Source organism: Salmo trutta, chromosome 4 (genome assembly GCF_901001165.1).
Source record: "Salmo trutta chromosome 4, fSalTru1.1, whole genome shotgun sequence".
Lineage (NCBI taxonomy): Eukaryota > Metazoa > Chordata > Actinopteri > Salmoniformes > Salmonidae > Salmo > Salmo trutta.
In genome coordinates, this window is record NC_042960.1 from 37387440 (window position 1) to 37413876 (window position 26437).

Here is a 26437-nt window from a genome sequence, read left to right on the forward strand (position 1 = left end):
CAATGGTAATTGTCATTGGTTTCCCTTACCTGCAGTGCACAGAGATGGGTCCATCCTGTCCGAACTGTTCCTTGGTTTTATGCACTTGGCCAATGAAATCAATAAAGCCCTCTCCAGTTTTTGGCACCCCTTGTTCTGGCCAATCAGTGAACTGGAACTGACGAATGGTCCTAGACTGGCCATCCTTAGAGGTGTTGAGGAATGGATGATGGGCATAAAGTGAGTATTTTCTTTAAGCCTTATTATTAGACATTATAAAGGCTCATACATGCTTATACCACTATATAAAGCATTATACCTACAGAATTTGAGTAATGTTACCAGTATTGTTTTAGTGTGTTCTCAAGCTACAATTGTCTTTGCTGTAACGTGCAGAATCTATTTCTATACACAGAACATCAGAACATAACTACAGTGCAGAGATAATTATGTGTTCAAACAATTCACTCGGAAAATATGCTTAGCGTACAGCTATGTACAACAATTGCATAGAGCAGAGCGAGATGTACGTCGCTAGGGAGAAGAGGGAGGATGGATGGAGAGATGGACTTACCCTGGCGTCTGTGACCTTGAACTCTCGGAGGATGTACTGGGGCATGTTGTACTCAGCCATGGGGTCCACTACAAAGTACTGGTACCTGGCAGAGCGCTCAGCAGGCCAGTACTGATGGCACTTTTCCTAAGAAACAGACAACAATGACAGAACTGTCATATCAACAATACCATCCCTTAGTGTGTGTCCATGCATGCATGTGTGTGTGTGTGTGTGTGCGTGTATTAACAGTGTATGTACAGTATCTATGCCACTCACCCGTCCCATCTCTCTGAGTTTGGTGAGCATGACGACGATGGTAGAGTTGTGTTCCCACAGCATTCTCCAGAAGTCCTCTGTGGTCTCTGCTAGCGGGCCCTGGGTGGCTATGTAGGCCTTCTGTTGCCTGAGAGACATGGGACACGAGTTACGTCAGGATACAGGAAAGGCCATGACACAGGGAGTCAGGATAACATCATAACTACAAAGGATATAAGGTACACTTCAATACATCCCCATAGACCTAGAGTATCCACGTTGAGCCCTATGTGGTCCTACTGTGATCTGAGAGGCCCTTGGTGCTGATAATGGGGTCTGGGCTTGGTGTATTTTCATTATGTTATGCTGCTGACAAATTAAGTTCCTATTCCCCTTCAAGGCAGTGAGAACCGCAGCGTTGCAGCTGGGGTCCAGTTCCACTAGATCAACAGTAGAGGGCAGTGTGAAGCTGTGGGAGTAGTGGCGTTAATGTGATTACGTTTCTGTCAGGAATCCCGACAAACATGTGAGAGTCAGCCCAAGACGCATACATTCGTACGGCCAGACACACACACACACACTGCAGGAAATGACTGACCATGAGATTAAAGCAGCTATATGGTCTGCTCCTCCATGTTATAGGCTACAGCAGGATACATTAAAGCAATACATCATTGCTTATACAACCATACAGAGACAGACAGTGCTTTCTATATGAGGCAGGAAGTACAGTACAAGGTGCTGCTGGAATTGTGAGTTCTATCTATCTAAGGTGCTGCTGGAATTGTGAGTTCTACTTATCTTTGCTCTTACTTTCTGAGTAATAACTAAGACCAGCCTCAGCACAATGTTCAAAGGGTCTCTAACATCAGATGGGTTTGACTGACACATGGATATTCAGTTTCTTCAGCTGAATTATTGGATTCTGAGTGTTCTGACATAGCAATAGCAATAAAGAAATTAACAGGCATGCGTAGAGAACCTTGCTCTACCAAGACAGTGCTTGATATGTATGTAATGTCTGGTGTGCACAACTTCAGTGACTTACATCATTATGTCAGTGGCATAGCTGGCAATAGACTAGATAGTTTGAATTACCACCTCAGGATATCAGAAACTTAACCAGAATGACATCATCATTGCATCATCATCATTACCCCCCCCTTCTTCACTTAAGACATTCTAATCCCCTCTGGCACTTTAAAGATGTGATGCCAACCTGCCTCCCGCGAAATAGAATACTAACACCTCGAATGAGTCCCAAATGGCACCCTATTCCCTATATAGTGCTCTACTTTTGATTAAAAGTGCACTATATAGGGAATAGGGTGCCATTTGGGACGCAGCCTAACACCTCTCTGTCTTAATTCACTCTTAATTACCGCTACATGAATTAAAGATGAATGACTTCCACCTTTCTTGTCTCCCTCCTCCTCTCTTCTTTCCCTTCTCTCCCTCAGGTGGGGCAGCCCCAGGGACTTTATTAGGCACAGAGGAGGTGTTTGCTTGCTTGCTTGCTAATGTGTGTGTGTGTGTGGATGAGGAAATCCAAACAGAAAACACTCAACAAATCCTCCAAAAAGGAGGAAAGCTCCTATTCATTCAGACATTCACTCATCAGCGTGTTGTAGCATTGTAGATTATTGCCAATTACAGTGTTTACACTTCCATAAAGGAGACTCTCTATGGGACCACTCTGATTAGGTATTAATTTGATATGGGACAATACCTGAACAGAAGCCCCCAAGCACCTCACACACACTTTCACACTCAAGCACACACACACACGCACACACAGGGATTGGCAAAAATCACAAAGAACAATTACAAAATACCCTAAAGACCAACATATCAAAATAAATTACAACATACGTTTGCAAAGCATTGTATTTCTTTAAAAATACAAAAATACATTAGCAAGTCGACCCCTTAAAAACATCACTCTCAGTAATGGTAACAGAGACTTTTTACTTGCTATGACTGCGATATGTGTTTTTTATTTACCGTAGTTGAATGCACTGCCTGTAAGACTCTCTACATAAGAACGTCTCCTAGGGTCCCCCCGGTTGCGAATTCTGCTAAATGACCAAATTGTAAATGTGAAATGAACAACTGCAAAGCACACTGGATTTTTTTATTGGACTCCTTTTAGGGGCAGAGTTCATTAGAATAATACTCAGCATGCTTTAGAAGTGTTCATTTTTATATCTACATTTACAATTTGGTCATTTAACAGACACGCTTATCACGCCATAGTGACATCAGACTTCTGATACCAATGCAAGTTGAAAGGGAGCCACAAAGTTGTGAACCGCTATAAAAAAAAATGGTATTGAAAAGTATTTTTGTATTTTGAAAATACCAATTACAGCTCTCAAAAGTATCTCGTTACAAAAAACATTGGATTGTAGCTCAGGCAAATAAAATTGTAAATACAAAATACGTATTTCAAATACATTCAACAGAAATATTGCCCATCTCCGCGCACACATTAATGCTCACTTGCACGTAAACACCCAGCTGTATATTACGGAATTCTCAAAACCTTCCCATCCATCTCAGTAAGAACAACAGGTGCTTCATTTCACTGTTATTATTCCAAATATCAACAAATGTCTTTAAAAGAGTGTTTCCCATACAGTAAAGGAATGTGGGAATCAGCGGACAAGAACAGAGTCATCACAATAAGTCATCATTTTATTCCTCTTCCAGGAGTAGTTTGTCACCTGTCACAAACAGACTATTTATTTACCACAGGAGAAATGTGGGAAGGAATGGACAGTACTGCCACTATGACCAATTTGCCCTGACAACAGACACAACAAGGAAGAGAGACAGGAAAACACTGGTCTCCATGTCACACCATAATCCACTGCTGTCAGCCGCTGCAGGAAAGGTCCACCTCCTTGCTCATTAGAGGAGCTGTGTCTGCAGGATGGATTCAGTCTTCTCCATTTCTATTTCATCTATTCTCACCATCCCCCATCTCACTTATTCTAGTCTTCAGAATATTTCATGTCTCATTTTCACAGTTTGAATCTCCTCTCTTTCTCTGCCCTCCCCCCTCCCCCCTCCTCTGCTCTCCCCCTCTCCTCCTCTCCTCTCATCCCTCCTTCTCTCCTCTCCTCATCTCCCTCTCTCTCACCTGTATCCATCGATGAAGCTGGCGTTAATGTAGTCGGAGCCCTCCACACCTCTGATAGGCTGCAGATACACGCGGGTGGACTCAAAAGGCATGATATTCACTAGCCGGTTCTTGAACTTGTTGCAGGGGAGGTTGGCACTGATGAATCTTGAGGTATGTGCTTTAGAGTTGGACAGTTTCTGGAGAAGGAAGGGAAGAGGAATGGACAGATTTAAGGGATGATTTTTTTTGCAAAATGGCAGCACCGCCACTTGTTTTGGTATACTGTTGAGGGATGCATGGATGGATGCATGGATTAAAAACATGGCTCAGATTAAAGAACTGTGTGCTACTGTAGAGAAACACCAACCCTTACCCTTATAATTATTGGAATGGAGTGCACCCATAGGGTGCAGTCAAATTGCCTCTAACCCGACGACGACTGTTGCCACAGCTTTTCCCTGACGCCCACCTTCCTTCTTTCAAAGTTGTAAAGCCGGGGATCCCAGCCAGCCCTAGCGCTGCTGTGTATGGGCAGGGATTTTGGAGGGCATAGGGGCTAACACTATTATTGATGCATGAAAATGATGAGCTTTGAGTCAAGCCCCTTTGTTCTCCATCTTCAAACAACTGCCTGCTGACACTGGCAACGCCGAGCTCTCTCTTTCTCTCTCCTTTAAACTCATCCTAAGTGTCGAGGCCACAGCCACATACGGAGACATCAGGGAGTCGAAAACAAATACTCACACAACATTTGAGACGGCTGTTAAGAGAGATGCACAGGCCTACATGTCAAAGTTATGGAATAGCAAACCAAAACCAAACCAAACTTTTAAAATGTAAAAGCATTTTCTCCCAGATGAGAGGGGGATAGAGTATTTATATTTTTGCTGGCTTTGCTGACAGGGTCCTCTTAATGTGATTCTCCGTCAGTAGCAAAAAAGCAAAGTGTAAATTTCAGACCTTGCTTGTGAAACAAATTTGCGAGTGGTACTGAGCATCAAAACCTAATTATACTCGCTGCGGATTTACAATCATCCTGCTTGCTGAACAAGTTTGACCCACATCATTTTGGTTGTGGTGGTGAGTCCCCCAGAAGGAGGCTGGTTAGAGCAGTTTTGTTTTCCTACGGCGGGAGGCTGTGAGTGTGTGCACCCCAAATGGCACCCTAATCCCGACATAGCGCACTACTCAGAGCCCTATGGGCCCTGGTCAAAAATAGTGCACTATATAGGGAATAGGGTACCATTTGGGATTCAGAGAGTGAGTATCTGAGGGGGACCAATACAGTCGCTGGAGCCCAGTGGTATAGGCCCAATCCCAGGATGCATCAGCTCTCCAACCCACTGAGGCTTTATCTACAGGCTGTCAGCCGGTCAGCCTGCCCCAACACTCCTCCCTCACTAGATCACTCTCTTTCTCTCTGTCTCTCCATCCCCCGAGCCTCTCTCTTCTCTTCCTCCCTTCCTCGTTCTCAGTCTCTCATCCCCAGTCCAGAAGATTAGCCTCTGAAAGAGAACACCCCTCTTAAGAGTTAGTGTGAGGGTGAGGAAAATTCCTCCTCCTCATTCTCCTCCTCCTTTTCTTCTCCCACTCCTTGTTCCAAACACACTAAGACATTAACTTCCTGCCCCCACTGCATCGTACACACTGAAACAACAACAACTCTACTGTTGTTTCATAACTAAATGCCCCAGTTAGTAACTGTACCAATTATGTAGTCATGTCACTTAAACTCAAGCATAACCAGTCAATTCCCAAGTCCCTAGCATTCGAGTCTGATTTCAAGGTTGCCCTCCAACAATCTTTCAAGTTAAGTTCATAACATAGAACTGAATTGTAATGTACAAGGAGAGAGGCTGTTGCCACACTGTTTGCGCTGTCCTTCTAACTGCTATGGTCATTGTTTCCATCTGGGACCAGGCTACAAAGCAGGGCTTGTTACCTTATTCTCAAACTCCATGTTTTGTTACTCTACCTTGAACTCTAGCTCCATGGCGGAAACGGTGCCTCCGGGCGTGACCTGGGTGAGTTTCTGGATGTGTGCGTACAGGTTGCGTGCAGGGACCTCTGTGTTGCCGCAGGTGGCTGCCTCTAGCAGGGCCTCGTGGATGAAGATGTACTGGTCCTCCGTCTGCACCATGTAGTTCCTCTGAGCTCTCATACACGTCACATGACCGTATATATCCACAGACTTCTCATGCTTCATACGCTCCAGCATGGCCTCGATCACGATGAAGCAACCGGTCCGCCCTACACCAGCACTGTGGGGACGGACAGGGCACTGTAACTATATAGCCATGTATAGTACACTGACAGGAACAAATGAAATAAAAATAATGTGTCACATGCGCCGAATACAACTGGTGTAGACTTTACGGTGAAGTGCTCGCTTATGAGCCCTTCCCAACGATGCAGAGTTTCAAAATAATGAAAATAATAATACAACATTTTTAAAAATAAATACACAAGAATGGAGCTATGCAGTATACAGGGAGTACCAGTACCAGATCAATGTGCAGAGGTACAAGGTATTTGAGGTAGATATGTAAATGAAGGACATGTAAAGTGACTAGGCATCAGGATAGATAATCATAAGAGTAAAATAAGGAACAGCAGCAAGTTATGTGTGTAAAAGTGTGTGTGTGTGTGTGTGTAATGTGTATGTTTGTGTTGTGTCGGTATGCGTGTGTGTGCGTGTGTGTGTGTGTGTGTGTGTGTGTGTGTGTGTGTGTGTGTGTGTGTGTGTGTGTGTGTGTGTGTGTGCATGTGAATGTGTGTGGCTTTTGTGTGGGAAAAGTCACATATCTGTGAGATGGTTCTGGCTTAGGCTTATTTCCACCAGCTGAAAGAGCCTCAACAGCGCAACTTCAGTGAACCCTGTTCCCGGGCAGTTTTATTGACTTCATTCCAGATGTTCGCAGTGAAGGGGATGTGTCCGAGATGGGGGTTACCTGCAGTGGACCACCATGGGCCCTGCGTCTGTCGGGTTACAGGCCTTGACCCTGCGCAGGAAGGCCAGGGTGGGGGTGGGGTACTCAGGCACTCCATGGTCCGGCCAGGCCATGAACTGGAACTGACGAACCTCTCTCTTCTCGCTGGAGCCATTCTGGTAGAGAAACATATCAGAACACCACAAACGCACACTGGTGGCCACATTCTGGGTAGTCTCTATGGCAAACATTTATATTTACAACACCGAGTTAGCTAGCAAGAGATTTGATAAAAGCTTGAGAATACATTCCGGGATCATTGCCTTCCAGCTGGTCGAGAGCTGGTCACTCTTGGGCTACAATACATACTATACCTCTACATGTATGGCTCTTACCTTATAGAGGGTGAAGGTGCGTACGCTATAGGTAGCCAGCTCCACAGTGTCCAACATGGTCACCTGGATCATCCCATAGGTCTCTGTACCCCGACTGGGCCAGTACTGGTCACACTTCACCTGTACACACACAGGCAAAGAACAATAAAGTTCAGCCTTAGTGTAGAATAGTGTTACTGACACTGCGGTTACAGTAAAGGGACAGTGCCAAGGACTAGGGGTGAGAGGATGAGAGGAGGATGAGAGGGATGGAGGAAGACAGGAGGATGAGAGGGATGGAGGAAGAGAGGAGAGACTTCCACTCACAGACACTGAACAATGAAGATCTCTGAGCATAGCTTTAGCATAAGAGCATTGACACAGAGTTACAGTAGGTTGATAGGACAGGGACTAAAGCTGCCTAAGGGGCCTAGTGTTTTGGTGAAATGGGACAGGGACTGAGAGGGTCAGTGTTATAGGACAAGGACTGAGAGGGTTAGTGTTATGGGAGAGGGACTGAGGCTAAGCGAAGGATGACAGCTTGAACTGCTTCTGCTCCACTGTGTCATCCATGTCCTGGAGGGAGAGAGAGGGATAGAGGGAGAGAAGGAGAGAGAAAGAGGGGAGAGAGTGAAAGCAGAGAGAGATTGCCAGCTGGGGTTCAGGGGCCCATCTCTAGGGGAATCTAGGCCCAGGGACCCTAGCCAGCATGACTGGTGCCTCTCTTCTCCTCCAGACCTCTATGTCAAAGGGCCATTAGTCAGGGCTTTGTGATTGGACAGCAACCTGGTGCTCCAGGGTCATTGGTCAGGGCATTGTGAGGGGGCATTTTGATTGGACAGTCTGGTGGACAGTAGGGTCACCACCTGGACACATTCCACTGAACATCCCAGACACACACAGCCGAGAGCTAACTGGTACATTTCTTACAAACACAGACCATGTACACAGATAATAATATTCCTTTTTTCATTTTACTGGTGTTTTATGTTGATCTGTTTTACAGGAACATTTCCCCACATCCACCCAGACTAGTGCCAGTTGGAAATGGCTGCTGTCCCTAACATTACTGAAAGTAGGTACTGTGCTCTGGTTGTTCATAGTGAAGGGGGTGTCACTGCGTCCCAGCCATCCCCATGTCAGTCGCTACGGACAGTCACATAAATTCCTCTGGTGTGTTCTCTTTCAGGTCCTCCCCTCCCGTTCATTTCCTCTCTAGTGAGACTGATCGTAAGGGGTGAAAATTGTCAACTCTAGATGGAATACAGCTTTTGTTAAATTGACGTCAAAAGTTTAATTATTTAGCATTATAGCTAAGCCTAAACCTTTTCCTAACCTTAACCTAATTATCCTAACCTGCTACGTTAATTCTCCTAACCTGCTGCATAAATTCTCCTAAATCTGCTACAAAAGTCAATTTTGACAAAAGCTGTATTCCTTTTAGACAAAACCGGTGAAAATGGAGGTTATCAGAAGACACAGCGGTGGGGTTGGGATATTACCAGCAGACACCTTGCTGTGGTGATGATGACACACAGGGGCCAAGATTCAAAGGTGAAAGGTAATTGAATGATGAGTTGACCCTGGGGCCAGAGAAACAGGTGTGATGTTAAGTTTGGCAGGAAGCTGTGACACTATGGGATGACCTTTAGGTACAGAGTTATTAATCCTGCTAGAGAAAGTAGGTGTGTGTTAGTGTGTGTGTGTGTTTGTGTGTGTGTGTCTGTCTTGCTGCCATCATGCAGTCAAAGTGTCAGTTATTTACAGAGTCTATTCAAATACCTCGATTAGGGTTTTGCCACCTAACAGTCGACGCTCACACCTTCTGTCCATTAGAGAGCCAGGGTGAGACTACTGGGACTGTTACTGTCTGTGAGTGCAGGGTCAATGACAGCAGAGGGTGAATCAATGGTCAGGACGTGTGTGGGGGGGAGGGATTGTGTGTGTGTGTCCTGAGACATTGTGTGTGTGTGTGTGTGCGCGTGTGTCAGCAGGTAGCCTGGCGTTTCAGAATGTTGGGCCAGTAACCGGTAGGTCGCTGGTTCGAATCCCAGAGACGACAAGGTGAAAAATCGGTTGATGTGCCCTTGAGCAAGGCACATAACCCTAATTGCTCGGTATAAGAGCGTCTCCTAAATGACTAAAATGTAATGCTGAGACAGAGTGTGCGTGTTCAGTCACTCACCCGTGACTTCTCCTCCAGTCTGGTCATCATGACGATGGTGTTGGTCCTCTGCTCCCACACCATCCTCCAGAAGTCACTCAGGGTTTCAGGAAGCGGGCCCTGTGTAGCGATGTAGTCGTTCTGCTTCCTGTAGCCATCTATGTAGTTAGCGTTGATGTAGTCGCTACCTGGCACTCCTGTAGCACGGTGAAGGAAGGCAGTGTTAGGAAACATTCGGTGTGCGTCCCAAATGGCTCCCTATATAGTGCACTTATTTTGACCCCCGCCCATAGTGCAATGGCACTCCATCACTTCTTTCCAAATGGCACACTATCTCCTATAGTGCACTACTTTTGACCAGGGCCCATAGGGCTCTGGTCAAAAGTAGTGTGCTATCAACAGGGGATAGGGTGCTATTTGGGATGTCACCTAGCAGGCTGGTAGGTTTTCAACACGATATCAACACCCCCTCCACAGCATGAAACAGCCCCACACAGCACAACACATTAGAGAAGAAAGACACATCCACAAGCAGTAGGATGCAATGACATTTATATCACTGACTGACTCCAAACTGAGACAGACGGACAGTAAGTGAGGGAGAAGCATTGTCACACCTGGGGACTGGGTTGAGAGATATATTGTTGTGACATGTCTTTGCAGTGGGTAGGAGCTTACTGTCTACAGACTTGGCTTTGGATATTCTTTATTGTGACAGCCTCACTTAGTTAATAACATCACAATACCTCCCACCACCCCTCCCTAAAAAGCAAAACATAACCTAAAAAAAACTTTGAGAGGCGCTTACTTATTTCACAACACATTACCTCCCCACATCCAGTTATTAAAAAGAGAAATAAATCTCGAAAACACTTCACAACAACAACAACAAATCCACCAAACATACCGTCGACGGAGGTGAGAATGACCCTGGAGTGGTCGTAGGCGATGACATTTGCATAGCGGTTCTTCGGCTTGTTTACTTCCAGGTTAGAGTGTTCCCACGTGAACTGCTGGCCAGGGTCTACAGACTGATAAAGGGGGGATGGAGTGAGAGAGTGCAATGGAGAGAGAAGAAGGGAGAGAGAGAAGGGGAGAAAGAAAGAAGGATATAGGGGGAAGGAGAGAGAGATAGAGAGAGGAGGAGGAAGAGACATATTGTCATTTTTCCAGTGATATTTCTTAAAACTCAATAGCCTTGCAGGGTTTTGTGAGGAAAGTAGGTTCGGTATGTTTAATTCTAAAGGATGATGGAGGCACCAGAACTCATTCCCCATCCTTTTCAATGTTTGTTCTGTAATAAAAGCAGCCCTATGTGATCCCACAGCACTCTGCCTTCCCCTCCCCGGGCTGTTTGTAGTCATAAAATCACCTCTCGGTCATGGCTCTACCATCTCTGGGCCACCTAATGGCCAAGGAGAGCTGTGCTGATGAAATCAAGAAGTCATGGAGGTGAACAGAGCAGAAACAACCTCTGTCAGCGTTCCTGAATCTACCCAGCCTGAGGTCACGGCCTCCAAGCCCTTCCACACAGAGAGGGGAGAACACTCAGGATGAATTAAAACACTGTGGTTGAACCCCAAACCTAGGAAATAGGAAATATCTATGCTATAACAAGCTAGTACAAATCAGATATACAACTGTATCCTCAAATAAGGAAGACCAAAATGAGGAGGCTGTCCAGAGTCCATTGAAAGAAGTTGAAACAATGTTTACTGGTGGAACAATGTAGTATAGAGTACAGTACAAATACATACAGTATATAGAAGTAGTCTATACTACAGTGTGTGACACAGTGAGGGAGAGCGGAACATATGGTAGGCAGGGCATGGGTTAGCCACGGCTGCGCAGGTTGATGATTCATCGGAGCCCTGTATCGATCCCTGGCACTGGACAAAGGCTCTGGTCCAACTAAATAATGACAGACACTACATTGTTATTCATTATTGACCATTCTGTTCTGATCACTGATCTCACATCATACTGAAAAATCTCCCCCAACCGCATCACTGTCTCGCCTCTCTCTTTCGCCTTCTCTGTCTCTCTCCTTTTCCCCTCTCTGTCTTGCCCTCTTTCTCCCTCTCCTCTCCCTCCTCTCCCGCTCCCTCTCTCTGCCTCTCTCTTCCTCGCTCACACACACACATAAAGGAAAAGGGCTGCGCATTCTGGTTGTTTCCTCCTGACTGAATGGCTGGCTGAGAAGGCATGTGGGCCCGTCTGTCTGCTCATATCAATGACAATGGTGAGAGAGGTTGAGCGCATCTTATTTAACAGCCTGTTAGGTAAAGCTTTTGCTGCGTTGCTCTGACAAACAACACACATTATTGCTAATGCGCCCAGTGGATGTGAATATCAGTTACCGTGGATGCCACTGCAATCCCGCTCTCTCGCCGACACCGCCGCATTTCCATCCCTCTCAGAAACAAAAACAGGCACCCACAAAACAGACCGATAAAAAGACAAAAGCCCAGAGGGCCGCCACCGTGTGTACCTCCGTGAGGCAGAGATACCATGCTAACGTTTGGCACAAGAGGCTGAATTTACATAGGCGAGGAAAATTGACTTTGACATTTGAAGAGCCCTTAGCTTGTTTTCCACTAGCTGTGTGTGTCTGTGTGTGTGTCTGTGTGTGTGTGTGTGTGTGTGTGTGTGTGTGTGTGTGTGTGTGTGTGTGTGTGTGTGTTCCACAAGCTGCATCCTAAACCAGCAGCACGGTGATGCTTCAAGAATAGCTCCTGTATTTCAGCTGATATCAAATCCTGTCAAGACACTTCATACAGTAACTGGCTGTGGCCCAAATGGCATAATATTATTCCATATATAGTGCACTAGCTTTGACTAGAGCCCTACGGACCCTGGTCAAAAGTAGTGTACTACACAATGAATAGGGTACCATTTGTGGCATATACTACTTATATTTTGTATTTTGTAATGCTTAACATACTTCTATATTGCTGCTTCAGTTAGCTACACAGGTAGCAAGGTGTACTATTCTGTGTACGTAACAAATACATGTTTTATTTAAACAGCTTCTCTAAGGAGGGTGATAATATATTGCAGGATCATAATTAGCTATTTCCCTGCTAACATGCACAAACACACCACCCACACGTGCACTGATACAGTACACACACACACACACACACACACACACACACACACACACACACACACACACACACACACACACACACACACACACACACACACACACAGTATGGCTGACAGTGTCTGGCCGAGTGGCTGAAAGACATTGTTTGCTGTATTTATCATAGGCACAACAGAGCATGCACCACAAATGGAACCATATTCCCTATTCAGTGCACTATTTTTGACAATGGCCCACAATAAGGTATCATTTGGGACGCAACCTGAGAGAGATGCACCTGTCTCCTGACTCCAGAATACGCCTCTGATTCCCTGAGGGCCTGGATGTGATGTTATTTATGTCAAACATTTATTGTAAAATGTACAGAAACTTACTGGCAGCAATTGGCCAGTAAGTTACTGTAATTCATTTTACAGTACAGCTACTGTAAACCTTTTTATGGAACCAAAATGTTACTGTAATTTAATTAACAGTACCAATTACAATTACAGTATATTACTGTAAATACCCAGTGACATATTACCCAGTGTTCTTTGCAAGTTTTCATTTTAACATGTACATTTTGGTCATTTAGCGGGTGCTCTTGTCCTTACAGCAAGTAAAAATGTTTCTGTAACTGTTAACAAAGGCTTCCAACCTGTAGTGATGTTATGCTTGATACCAGAGCTCTGAGGCGTGAGTTGAACTTCGAAGCAGTGTGCCGATGCGTGTATCACTTTATCAGAAGTACGTCATCAATGACGTACGAAGCTTAGTTTGATCAAGTACTTTTTCAAACCATGTGTTGCAAAATGCAAGATCCCACTGATTTCACCCTGGTTCCGGTGGTTTTTCCGAATCCAAGCTGCTTTCAAACACTGACTGGACACTATTCTTACATATTATTTTGTACAAAATATTTGTCACCTGACCGGTAGCTTAGCAGGTAGAGTAGGGAACAAACAGCATTCACTGATGTGGGGGTATGCGTTTGAATCCTGTTAAAGGCACACTATTTAGAAAATTGTTCTTTCTGCATTGCTGTTAAAATAATTTGCATTATTTAGTATAAGCTTCTGTCTTAAGCATCCTAAATAATGCCATAGATTCCGTTTTTGAAAAAGAGTCAACTGCAAGGCAAAAAAATGGAAACATAATGTAAGATGCGAACCTGGTATTCCAACTGATTATTGGCTACTAAAGCCAACGACTTACCATGATATTATGACGGAAACAGAGAAAAAATACCTGTGATAATCATACGCTGCTTTTTATTTCTGACCAGCAGATGTCACTAATGTGCATTGTGAACAGATAATGAAGCTCAGGGTAATTATCAGTTTTTTGGCACAATTTGATGGAAGCGCCGAAGCCTTCAGAAAGCCTCGGTTTCCCGTCACTACTAAACTCCTAGTGATTACATGGCAAAACAGATGAAAAATGACATGGTTAGCCACTCAACCATTAAAGGTTTGAGACTTGCTCCCACTCTGATCTGTTCCCTAGTTAAATTAAGTTCTTACGGAACTACTACCACATATCAGTTAATTTTGTACAGCATTCTCACTAACGGGTGCAACAAATATATAGTCTCTCACAAGACAAACCTCAAAATATGTTAATGAGTCAGAAACAATACCATACTCCCACTCATGTTTAAAATGCTTTCGGCGCACCAAAAATGCAGTATGGTACTGTATTCTGAATTACAGTAAAATTTCTGGCAGCATTTGGCCAGTAATATACTGTAGATTCTCAGGACAAGGTTTCTAAAATTCTTGAAATACAGTATATATTAGCGTATTCTGTGCGGTTACAGCATTCTAACTCACGGGTGCAACAAATATAGCCTCTTACAAGGCACGCCTTAAAATATGTAATGTCTTTCGCAGCCCACAACATTTTCCCACAATGCACTATCATTAATTCTGTAATACACATTTAAGGTATTTTACTGTGCATTCTACAGTGTTTTACTGTTGAAATTAAAGAAAAGTCTTAGTGTGCTGTACATTTTTTATATTTTACTGTGCATTCTACAGTAATTTACTGTTGAAATTACATAAGTCTTATAGTGTGTGTGTGTGTGTGTGTGTTTGTGTGTGTGTGTGTGTGTGTGTCAGAGCGTAAGCGAGCGCGTGCTGTTATTTATGTCAGCTGTCTACAGATCCACCGAGGGAAAAACAGACACACATACACATGGGCTATGCAGTAGATCGAACGCACTAGACATGTTAAACAGACCTATCATTTGCTATAACTGAAAAAAAAGCATCTCCCATTCTTTTCCCGATGATATCATAATCTAGCGAGGCACGTTAGGAGGTGATTGTGTCTGGTGAACAGCCTGATTAATACCTGTTGTCACTCCCCAGCGTACATTACCAGCCAAGCCCTCTCATAAATTGTTTGCAAATTCCCAATCTTAAATTTGTCATCTCTGGGTGAATCGACGCGCCCTGAACATATGGTGTTGCTTCCTTCCTCTGTGTCAGCAAAAGGCATCAGTCCTCACGACTGAGGAAACGTTTGAGTTGGACAGCATGTGCCAAACAGAGTAAGGCACAATCAACTAACAACTGTAATTGTTTTCACCTGTCTGAATACAGCGCAGGCAGGGAGAATAAAGGATTCCTCAGGGAGAGTCTTGGACTGGCGCAAGGCAGCACTCACCACTAAGTAGCTGGCAGTGATCATGAATCACTCATCGTAGGCTTAAGAATAAAGGTGTGTGTGTGTGTGTGTGTGTGTGTGTGTGTGTGTGTGTGTGTGTGTGTGTGTGTGTGTGTGTGTGTGTGTGTGTGTGTGTGTGTGTGTTGCCCATATAAACCAGAGGGAGAATTTTAGCTCAGACTTTTTACTAGCTATTTGCGTAATTCTACTTAATTCTACCTAATAACAAAGTGGGGGAAGGGGGGTTCAAGCTTCCTAAAGTACAGAATATTACTGTATTTTGTGTGGATAAAGCATTCTCACTCAAGGGTGCAACAAATATAGCCTCAGATGCAAGTCTTAAAATATGTTAATAAGCCATAGACTCTTTCCCAGCCCACAACATTTTCCCACAAAGCACAATCATTAATTCTGTAAAAGACATTTAAGGTATTTTATTGTGCGTTCTCCAGTGTTTTACTGTTGAAATTACAGAAAAGTCTTACTGTGAAACAAATTCACGGTATTTTACTGTGCATTCTGCAGTGTTTTACTGTTGAAATTACAGAAAAGTCTTACAGTGTGGGTGTGTGTGTGTACGCATGGTTGTGTGCGCTTGTTGTTGTTTATGGAACCTGTCGACAGATCCACCGAGGGAAAAACAGCCACACAGGCAATGCAGTGAATTGAACGCACAAGACATGTTAAACAGACCTATCATTTGCTATAACTGAACGATGCAGCAGCGGCGCAGCGGTATTCAAAAAGCATCTCCCATTCTTTTTCCGATGATATCCTAATCTAGCGAGGCACGTTAGGAGGTGATTGTGTCTGGTGAACAGCCTGATTAATACCTGTTGTCAGTCCCCAGCGTACATTACCAGCCAAGCCCTCTCATAAATTGTTTGCAAAGTCCCAATCCTAAATTGTCATCTCTGGCTGAATCGACGCTCCCTGAACATATGGTGTTGCTTCCTTCCTCTGTGTCAGCAAAAGGCATCAGTCCCCACGACTGAGGAAACGTTTGAGTTGGACAGCATGTGCCAAACAGAGTAAGGCACAATCAACTAGCAACTGTCATGGTTTTCACCTGTCTGAATACAGCGCAGGCAGGGAGAGACTTGGACTGGCGCAAGGCAGCACTCACCACTCAGTAGCTGGCAGTCATCATGAATCACTAATCGTAGGCAATTAAGAAGAAAGGTGTGTGTGTGTGTGTGTGTGTGTGTGTCCGTGACCCATACAAACCAGAGTGAGAATTTTAGCTCAGACTTTTTACTAGCTATTTGCATAATTCTACCTAATTGCTTTGTTCACCCTTTAAAATGACAACAGTTCACATAGTCTGGGCTTCTATCCCAACCCTCACCACTGAAACATCATTTAAACAGTATGCATAACCTATTAAAAGACACTCACGGTAATCTGACGACTACTACACTTTGAGTGGTCATGACTGTATCAGAATTATGCTTATACAAATGTGTGTGTTAGAGGCCAATCACAGACTCACGCTCTATTCCAAATGGCAGAACAAAGTGTGTGTGTGTAGACGAGCAATGTTTCAAATAGGCCTAGCTTGTACATCACTATCACTAGCTATCACCAGAGAGGAAGAGGTGAAGCGAGAGGATAACCTCTGTCCAAAATCTGTCCCTGCCATATAAGCAGATCTTTTTGCATGGAAGTCTATGAGAGAGTGTCAAAGTACATGACGCTTATTTGATCAAATAGCATAATGTATAGGTTGTTACAAATGCACTCTTATAAGTAGACACACGTGCCATTCTGCAACTTAGTTGCGCCTGTTGTTCACACACACGTATCTGTTCTCTCACTGGCTAGAATGGTCCCACCTGATCTCGTCTCCTGCTGCCTGCCTTCCATATTTGAGGACATGTATTTTCATTGTTAGAGCGGTTACTTGAACATCTTGTCAATATAATAGATAATCTTAGCTATCACTAGCTAACAAGAGTGAAGCAATTCGAGGCAGAGACATAAAGACACCATAGAGACACCCCTAAATCTTTTCTGATTGGGGAAGGCTCACTCAGGTCTGCTTATTGAGCAAAACATCTCACTGGCATCTCACTGGCTCAGCATAATAGAATCCACCCAATGGTTGCGTTGCGTTTCCCTGCCGAGACATTCTATGCATCAACCAATGGTTGCGTGCCACGTCATCGACTGTGTCATCGACCACGAAAGGGTTCTACCTGGAACCAAACAATGTTCTTCAAAGGGTTATGGGGGACAGCCGAAGAACCCTTTTAGTTTCTAAATAGCACCTATTTTTCTAAGAGTGTAGGGATAAAGACAGCCAGTGGTTGCAGGGCAGTGTGTGAGCCCTAATCAAAGTGTCAAGCTAATCTTTTGAGAGAGACTATAGATCTAGAGACTACAGAGACTACAGTATATGAGTGAACTGAGTTGTAGACAGCCAGTGGTGGTCAGCAGGGCAGAGCAGAGCAGGGGTAGTTACCTCATACTCCTGTGAGAAGCGGAGTCCGTCGTTGGCCTTAAGTCTCTCGATGTGGTTAGCCAGATCAGTTGTGGGGATGAGAGGGTGCTCCATCATCCCTGAAGGAGAGAGGAAGAATGTTACCTATTTACAGCAGTACATAAAACTTTCCTTCAGCTATGGATGAAACGTACAACACACTGTGATATATGGACGCACACACACTTGCAGCAGGTTAACGTTTATTGGGATGAGAGTGGTCCTGGAGGCAGAACTGAGCGATTTCTGCTAGATGTGCCAGCTGCAATGTCAAAATTGGCTATATTGTAAACATTTATGAAAACAAAATGTACTTTTTGTTCTTAATTTAAGTTTAGGGTTAGCAGTGTGGTTAAGGTTAAGGTTTGTGTTATGTTTAAAATCAGATGTTATGACTTTGTGGCTGTGCAAACTAGTGACCGTTCTGCAGAGCTGCCTCCAGAACAAGATTCATGACGAAAAAGCTAACCTGCACACATGCATGCACACAACAGACATACACACACTGAATGTGAGATATGCAACCAGTGAACTGATGCTAGTGCAATGACAAAGCACAGAGCTCATTGAGAGTGGTGATATGGAAAGAAGTGTGGAGACAGAGAGAGAGAGAGAGAGAGAGACAGAGAGAGACAGAGAGAGAGAGACAGAGAGAGACAGAGAGAGACAGAGAGAGAAAGACAGAGAGAGACAGAGAGAGAGAGAGACAGAGAGAGACAGAGAGAGAGAGAGAGACAGAGAGAGAGACAGAGAGAGAGAGAGAGAGAGGATGTTCAGAGCATCATGCTTTAACAACAGGTCACTTTCCATTTCTCCATGAAGTGGTAAGTGAAAACTATCCCTTGCTATAGCTACATAAGACCAACATCTTAATACATTAGTAATGATATTGTCACAAAGCAAAACAATACTTTAGAAAATATACCATATACATTTGCTACCAGCTGATATATAGCTATTGATCCTGAAACGAATGATGCTGAAATTGTAACCTCAAAGTGCGGGACTTATAAACAGAACACATACATGTACAATATATAACCTTTTTCAGCGGTAAAAGAGCTTAGGACTTGATGCAGGAACAATCTTTCATCTCGGCTTGTCCTCAAAGCAATACCGAATGGATTATCCTCCAAAATGACAGGACAGACCGAGACATAGACACCACTAGACAACAAACACAGACACAAATGTCTCAAACATATAATATTGATTCAAATAATAAATGAATGATATCATTGTCAATAGAGGCTCTATGTATATAACTGCGTTTTTATCTTATTGGCTTATTATTAAAGACCCTAAGCTCTGACCTCTAAACCCTGACTCTCTCCTATAACCCCTGACCTCCCACAAACAGCCATCCAATCATCCAATCAAACACTGTGTATAGTTCTCAGCCAGCGGTGACAGGTAGCAGTTCTGAGGCCAGCCTGTGGAAAGGAAGTGACACAGCTAGTGGGGATGAGGGGAGTGGGAGTGCAGTGGAAGGGGGTGGGAGGATCCAGCCGACTGAGCTACAAATCAGACGTTCACAGAGAAGGTGCAGCTAGCATGGAGCCGAGATGAGATGGCCTTAGTGGGTGACATACAGAAATCAGCAGTGGAGGATGAATAGAGAGGGTGGAGGTGGGTGTTCTTGGAGGAGGGGGAGGGGGGTGTTCCACCTCAGCTCCCAATGTAGCACCATCACAACACTTGATGTCAGTTTTGGTGCAACAGTCACTGACTACAGAAACTAACTACTGTATATACAGATCAGAATCAGTTCTAACACTAATAAGTAACTGATGGGTAGTTATATTTGTCCTATTACAGCTCAGACTGTGCCTCAGGGGGAGTTGAGATATGCAAAAAAAAAAATCACATTTCCAATTTACACATACATATAATCCACACTTGTACATGTGTGAATTGGAAATGTGTTTTTTTGCATATCCCAACTCCCCCCGAAGCACAGTCTGAGCTGTGATTGTGCTACTGAGAGAACTGATGCAGAGTGACTCAGAGATCAGAGAGAGAGAGGGAGAGAGATCAGAGAGAGAGCGAGATCACAGAGAGAGAGAGAGATCAGAGAGAGAGGAGGAAAGAGGATATGCTTAAATAGGTAGAAAACACAGGAGGAATGAAAACTAACTTGGAGTGTTCGGACAACTGAGGGCACTGGAACCTGTGGGGAGAAGATGGGGGAGGTCGGTGTGTCATACTCAACAGCCAATACCAGAGGGATCATTCATGTTGAAGGGGGAAGAGAGGAAAAGGAGGGGAGAAGAGGGTAAAGAAGGATTAGGAGAGAGATTAAGGGGGATAGAGAAAGAGCACCAAGGTTTTCAGAAAGCCTGGTTGTGTAAATGTCTGTACGTCTGAAGAGAGTCAGTTTGTTAGGCTGAAACTGAGAGGAATGATGGAATTCCAGGCGGTCTCCATCCATGACAATAGCCTGGATCCAAATTGAACTGTTCGATTTCACCTCATGGTATTGGGTCCGGGCTACCATGACAGTCCAAACGTACCCTGACACATAACTGTCTTAGACATAAGACTTAGACTATACTGTATGTACTACTACCCTATATTAAAGTATCATAGAGTGCTTAAGTATGCAACAGAGGCATCGATAGTAAAGAACTGAGCTATTAGGACACGCCTGCTGTCTAGCGCTGTTCTTCATTGTTGCTCACGAAGGACACACAAGGTAAGAGGCAACCTAGTCAACAACATACCTGCCTCTATTTGTGTAAACAACATCAGACAGGTCCCCCACTGCTAGAGACCCACAAGCTGCCCATCTAATAGCACATTACTAGAACAAATACTAAAGAGGATCCCTGTGAAGGATCTAGCTTCAAAACACCCCAGCGTGGAGGGATGGAGGGGAGAGAGATGGTTTGAAAGAGATGAAAAGAGGAATGGGGGGGAGAGAGATGAGATGAAGGGTTAGAGAGAGAGAGGGAGCGACGGCATAGAGTAAGAAAGAGCGACAGCAAGAGACAGAGTGAGAAAGCGAGAAAGAGGGCGAGAGAGCGCACAGGAAGAAAGTGCTAGAGAGAGAGGAGAGGAGGAAGCACAGAAAGAAAGGGAGAGTGATTCTGTGGGCTTAATTCGAGTTCAACGCTGCTTCCAACGGTAGTTAATTAGCAAGCTGGGTCATTGCAGTCCATTAGAAGAGACACAGAGGCTGTGTCCCAAATGGCACCCTATTCCCTATATAGTGCACGACATTTGACCAGGACCCTGCTTGCCAGTTATCTAGCAGTTCTCAGCTTTTAGTAGCCAATGGCTAGCTATTTCTTACTGGAGATAAAAACTGCCATCCTTTCTTCGAGTCATTACTTTATTATTTAATGGCAACCTCATAAACAATTAATTTAGACCCATCATTTATTTAAAACTTACGTTTATTTGCCCGGCTATTAAAAAGGACAGCGGCTATTTGAGACAGCGTTTAATTGAGCTGTGAGTTGTTGATCGACAGATAGTACCTTCCATCCTCAACTACAGTATCTCTCTTTGCATAGAGTATACCAACTTCACCTCAACCCAAGTACTACAAATACTACAAGATTGATATGATCCTATACATTAGGCCTTGTTAACTTACAATCCTTCTCATCCTCAATCCTCCAACATAACAAAGACAAGATGATGACCTCCACACAGAAAATTCTCCAGTGTTAAAAACAAAAACAAATAACACCGAGAAAGTGTGAAATTAACACACTGCTTAGTGTATTTCCCAGAATACCTTAGCTTTCGAGTAAATTGTAGTTACCACCCATGACTGTATTTGTTTGTGACAGAGACATCATTGCTGCATTTATCCATTTTTTGTCCCATGGACTTCACCAAGTGAGATCCTAATTGAATATGTTATTAAAGAAAATCTTTAAAGACATCCTCCAGTGATTTTTTAACTTCTTCTGTTTAAAAGAGATATCCCAAGTATAAAATACAGTAATGTCCACACACGAAAGGGTACAACAATTATGTTTTAGGCAAAATAGTGAAAACTGAAAACTTCAAGGAGTAGCACATTCAAGGAGTTGGTCTGATGGGATTGTGATGTCATCGGCCTCCCCCCTTGCGTGAGGAACAATAGAGAGCAATAGAGAACAAAAGAGAAAGCGCCCACCCACCCATTTGTGCTATGTCATGACTTACCTGTACCACCTATTGAGATGTGCCTTTTGTTAAGTAAATCAGATGTTAAATCATGTGAAAAGGAGACTGGAGTGCCACTTTAGCACAATGCCATACATATTTTATAAGGCTGTATTTTGAGTGCCGAGTTTTACCCTTATACAGGAGCCTGGAACTCATACACATCACTTTGAACTAAAACCATGACAATCATTAACATGTTTCCCAGTATGCTCTATTGCAGTTTGATTTTTCAAAATGGTTTGTTTCATTATCTGTTTGTGCATGTACATGGATTCATTAATTAATATTATGCCACTCAAATAAAAATTACAAATATTTTCTAAACTCATCCAATATGTTACTTAGAATTATTGCACCTGTTACTGAATTGGCTGTTCCAGTTTAGATGCTTTAGCGCAGGTCTCGCCCACCTTGTTCCTGGAAAGCTACCCTCCTGTATGTTTTCGCACCAACCCCAGTTGTAACTAACCTGGTTTAGTTTATCAACCAGCTAATTATTAGAATCAGGTATGCTAGATTAGGGTTGGTGTGAAAACCTATAGGATGGTGGCATTCCAGGAACTGGGTTGGAAAGCCCTGCTTTAGGTTGTCTCATAGCGTAGTCTTCCCAACCCATTCTGAAAACAGGTTCCAAAAGTTGTATATCCCTACACTGGCTGGATTCCAATAGAGCATACATATCACCTTGTAAGTCACCATAATGTAACATGCAGGCCCTATGTGGCCTGTAAACCACAAGTTTCAGCCCATTGTATTACACACGACAAAAGGTTTAGATTTGTGCCTAAAGAGGTACAAACACTTGTAACTGTAGTGGTACTCTGTAAGGTCATCCTTTGTACCTTTGTAAGTGCATCATTGTACCCCAATTCGTACCTCAGGCCAGGAAGGAAGTAGGGTTATCAAAATTGACTGGTTGAATGATTTCAGATTTCCCTCTTCCATTTTCAGGAAACTTCCAAACAGGATTTCTGGAAAACCTGGGAAATGTATCATTATTTTCCAATTCTACCTGCAAGTCACATTATGCCAGTTTGCAAAGTGATGTGTATTTCCTCTGGAATCCATCCAGAGTTAGGATATCCAACAGTTGGCGTTTGTATTCATCTGCATTCGGAATGACTTCCAGGATTAGGAACATTGTGCGGAGACTACCTAAGACATTTAAACTGGACCAAACTTTTCAGTAACGGGTGCAAAAAATGTAACTAACCCCCCCCAAAAAAATGTCATCTTTATTTTTCTAGGCAAGTCAGTTTAAGAAAAAAAAAAAATCTTATCTACAATGACGGCCTACCAAACCCTAACCCGGACAACGCTGGGCCAATTGTGCGCCGCCCTATGGGACTCCCAGTCATGACCGGTTGTGATACAGCCTTGTATCGAACCAGGCACTGTAGTGACAGCCTCTAGCACTGAGATGCAGTGTTTTAGACCGCTGCGCCACTTGGGACTTCCCAATGCATCAATGCACATGCACAAACATAGATACTGAAACAAACAATTCCAAAAACCAACCTGCAATAGAGCATGCTGGGAACTATAATAATGATGGGTGTGGTTTTGGTTCAAAGTGATGTATATGAGTTTCAGGTCACTCTATTAGGGTAATACTAGGCCCTCAAAATAAGTCCTTATGAAATGTGTAAGGTATTGTGTTATATAATACACATTTTATATCACTTGGTGAAGTCAGGAGGGCTGAAAATGGATGAATGCAACAAGCATATCTCTGTCACTTACAAATACAGTCATGGGTGTTTTTTATTTGAAAGATAAGGCACTGGGAAATATTTGAATAAGGGTTTAAACTAAGCAGTGTTAATTTAACACTGTTCCCGATGTCTATATGGGTCCACAAACTCAATACTTTCAGTGTTGATTTAACACTCTGTGTTTATTTTATTATTTTTAATACACTGGAAAATGTGCTGTACAGTAAAGCAGGTACATTCCACCGATGATTGTCGACATTCAATTATTTGCTGACTATCTTTAATTTGAGATAACCAGCATCTGATATTGTTCTAATTTAGCTGAATCTAATTTAGCTGCATATAAACTGAGACCTCAGATGGTTTTCCTATTACATCTTCCAAAGCTGCCCTGTGAGCTGCACTATATTGCTTCTCCTATCAAAGTGGTTACAGAAATCTACACATTTACCAGAATTTATCAAAGCGTAGGAGTGTGACCAGTGGAGGTGGCTAGAGGCCAGGTTTTATAAGCAACCTTGTTAGAGATTTGTCTGTGGGCAAAGTGGAAAGTTTGGCCATGGTTGCTAAATTTAAGTGCGTCTGTGTGGGTTGTTTGTCTGCTCAACAAGATCTCGAAGTTTCCCTTCGAAATTCAACGTATTATGGATGAGCGTCTATTTTTGACCCATTCATTCTGCATGGTCACAGGGTTAATTCTGTGTGGTTACAGGGGTAAAACAGAAACAACTCAAAGGGTTAACTTTGTGTTAATTCCGAGTGGTTAAGGTTAGGACTGTGGTTTATTAAGGAAGGCTTAAAACAAAAATAATGAAAAACAACGCACTATTACCATCAGGTATCATCAGTATTCACAGTATTCTCGCGGCTTGCTAGAACATTGTGAACTGCGGTAGCACAGTGGTCTAAGCAGCGTGCTCCGACTCCGAGAATCATGAGTTTGCTCCCAGTGTGCCGAGAAAGGCCTATCGACGTTCTTAGGACCTTTTCAAACGTCCGAATTTGCAGTGTGTGTCTAGTGATCAGTCTGTTCTGCTAGTGTGTCTGGGTGGGTGAGTTTGTGTGTGTCTATACCTTGTGTCTGGTAGTTAAGTCGTCTCATCTCCACAGGGTCAGAGGAGTGGGCCAGCAGAGAGTCCTTCACCCCAGCAGAGTGCTCATCCTTGGCAGAGGGAGATGCTCGTTTCCTGCGGAGACAGGCAGGGAGGAGAGGCCATGAGAGGAGCTGTAAACACAGTACATACTCTGCTCCAAAATTCACACTACTATTTAGAATGTAATGTATTTGGCATGTATTTTAAGTGGCATGCTAAAAGGCCTTTAGACATTGGAATGTAACCATACAGCAGTGGCCTGCTGGCTTGAGATGGTCAACCCATTATACAGATTACCCATCAGAACCCAACCCAAAGACTGACATCTGTTTATTTCTGCAATGATGTGGAAGATACCAGATACCAAGACGATGCTCAGTTTGCAGGTAGTTAAAAGTTATGTTGAGATTTGTAACTTCCTGAAGCAGAGGCACACATCTACTCTTCAGAGTCAGATCACAATCCCAGAATCACATTTACACACACCCGGAAATTGACTTAATGAATAGGTGCTTCCATTAATAGACAATGTACAAGACAGACAAGACACAAAGTCAACATACAGAATACAAAATATAAATACAGTACACATAAATAAGTACATTTGTTTTATGTCCCAAACGGCACCATCCCCGCTATATAATGCACTACTTTTGACCATAGCCACAGCCCTCAGCTCTGGTCAAAAGTAATGCGCTACATAGGGAATAGGGTGCCATTTGAGTATGCTGCTGTTAAATAACACTGTCTGCCGGGCTGTGTTCGTTGGTTCCCCAGATGAGGCCGTTTATGTGTGGAGGGCCCAATTTACTGTCTACACAGCTGGGGGGGAAATGGTGACACAGTTTTAGGTTTACGCTCATTAAAACCTCTAATTTCCCCCATATGAATGTGTGAAAACAAACAGGCTGAGCAATTAACGGATCAGTTGCAGTGACAGACTAGCAAGGCTGGCTAATTACAGAGGTGGAGAGAAAGACAGAAGGAGGGAGGGAAGGAGAGAGGGAGGGGGGAGTGGGTGAGGGAGGGACTTGGGGAAGGGGAAAGGGGGATGGAGTAGAGAGAGGAGAGAGAAATAGGAGAGGAGGAAGGAAAGTAGGAAGAGGGGAGAGGGAGAAACAGAGAGAGAGAGCACATCTCCTCCATTCCCAATGCGTCACACACGTCTCCTAGACATGTTACAGCTGCTGCCACGCAAATGCATTAAAGCCTGCGTTCGTTTCTCTGGGTAGCGCTAACATTACGCTAACATGTCATGTGCAGCAGCCTCCATCGCTGAGTGCTGCTGCTGATGTGCTCACCTAACTCTCTCTCAGGGGCAGCTATTAGTGATGCCATGCTATCATAGCTGTCTATGGGAGGTGCCAGTCATGTTACTAGCCTTAAACGTACAGTTGAAGTCGGAAGTTTATATACACCTTAGCCAAATACATTTAAACTCAGTTTTCACAATTCCTGACATTTAATCCTAGTAAAAAATCCCCTGTCTTAGGTCAGTTAGGATCACCACTTCATTTTAAGAATGTAAAATGTCAGAATAATAGTAGAGAGAAGGATTTATTTCAGCTTTTATTTCTTTCATCACATTTCCAGTGGGTCAGAAGTTTACATACACTCAATTAGTATTTGGTAGCATTGCCTTTCAATTGTTTAACTTGGGTTAAATGTTTCGGTTAGCCTTCCACAAGCTTCCCACAATAAGTTGGGTGAATATTGGCCCATTCCTCCTGACAGAGCTGGTGTAACGGAGTCAGGTTTATAGGCCTCCTTGCTCGAACACGCTTTTTCAGTTCTGCCCACAAATCTTCTATAGGATTGAGGTCAGGGCTTTGTGAT

At 43.7% G+C, this 26437-nt stretch overlaps 1 protein-coding gene across 6 annotated transcripts in view; it reads right to left on the reverse strand.

The window, feature by feature from the left end:
- LOC115192316 (receptor-type tyrosine-protein phosphatase F-like) overlaps window positions 1-26437 on the reverse strand; it is a 435047-nt gene that overhangs the window by 7701 nt on the left and 400909 nt on the right. For 4 of the 6 annotated variants that reach the window (XM_029750668.1, XM_029750671.1, XM_029750670.1 and 1 more), the window contains 12 exons: window positions 24582-24694; window positions 19766-19798; window positions 17611-17708; window positions 10293-10416; window positions 9407-9582; window positions 7243-7362; window positions 6869-7023; window positions 5893-6178; window positions 3936-4114; window positions 812-938; window positions 554-679; window positions 30-184 (listed from right to left, as the gene is read on the reverse strand). In XM_029750668.1, coding sequence (XP_029606528.1) covers window positions 30-184; window positions 554-679; window positions 812-938; window positions 3936-4114; window positions 5893-6178; window positions 6869-7023; window positions 7243-7362; window positions 9407-9582; window positions 10293-10416; window positions 17611-17708; window positions 19766-19798; window positions 24582-24694 — 1692 coding nt within the window. The remainder of the gene's footprint in view (window positions 1-29; window positions 185-553; window positions 680-811; window positions 939-3935; window positions 4115-5892; window positions 6179-6868; window positions 7024-7242; window positions 7363-9406; window positions 9583-10292; window positions 10417-17610; window positions 17709-19765; window positions 19799-24581; window positions 24695-26437) is intronic. The other 2 variants (XM_029750673.1, XM_029750672.1) reach the window with 1 other exon arrangement.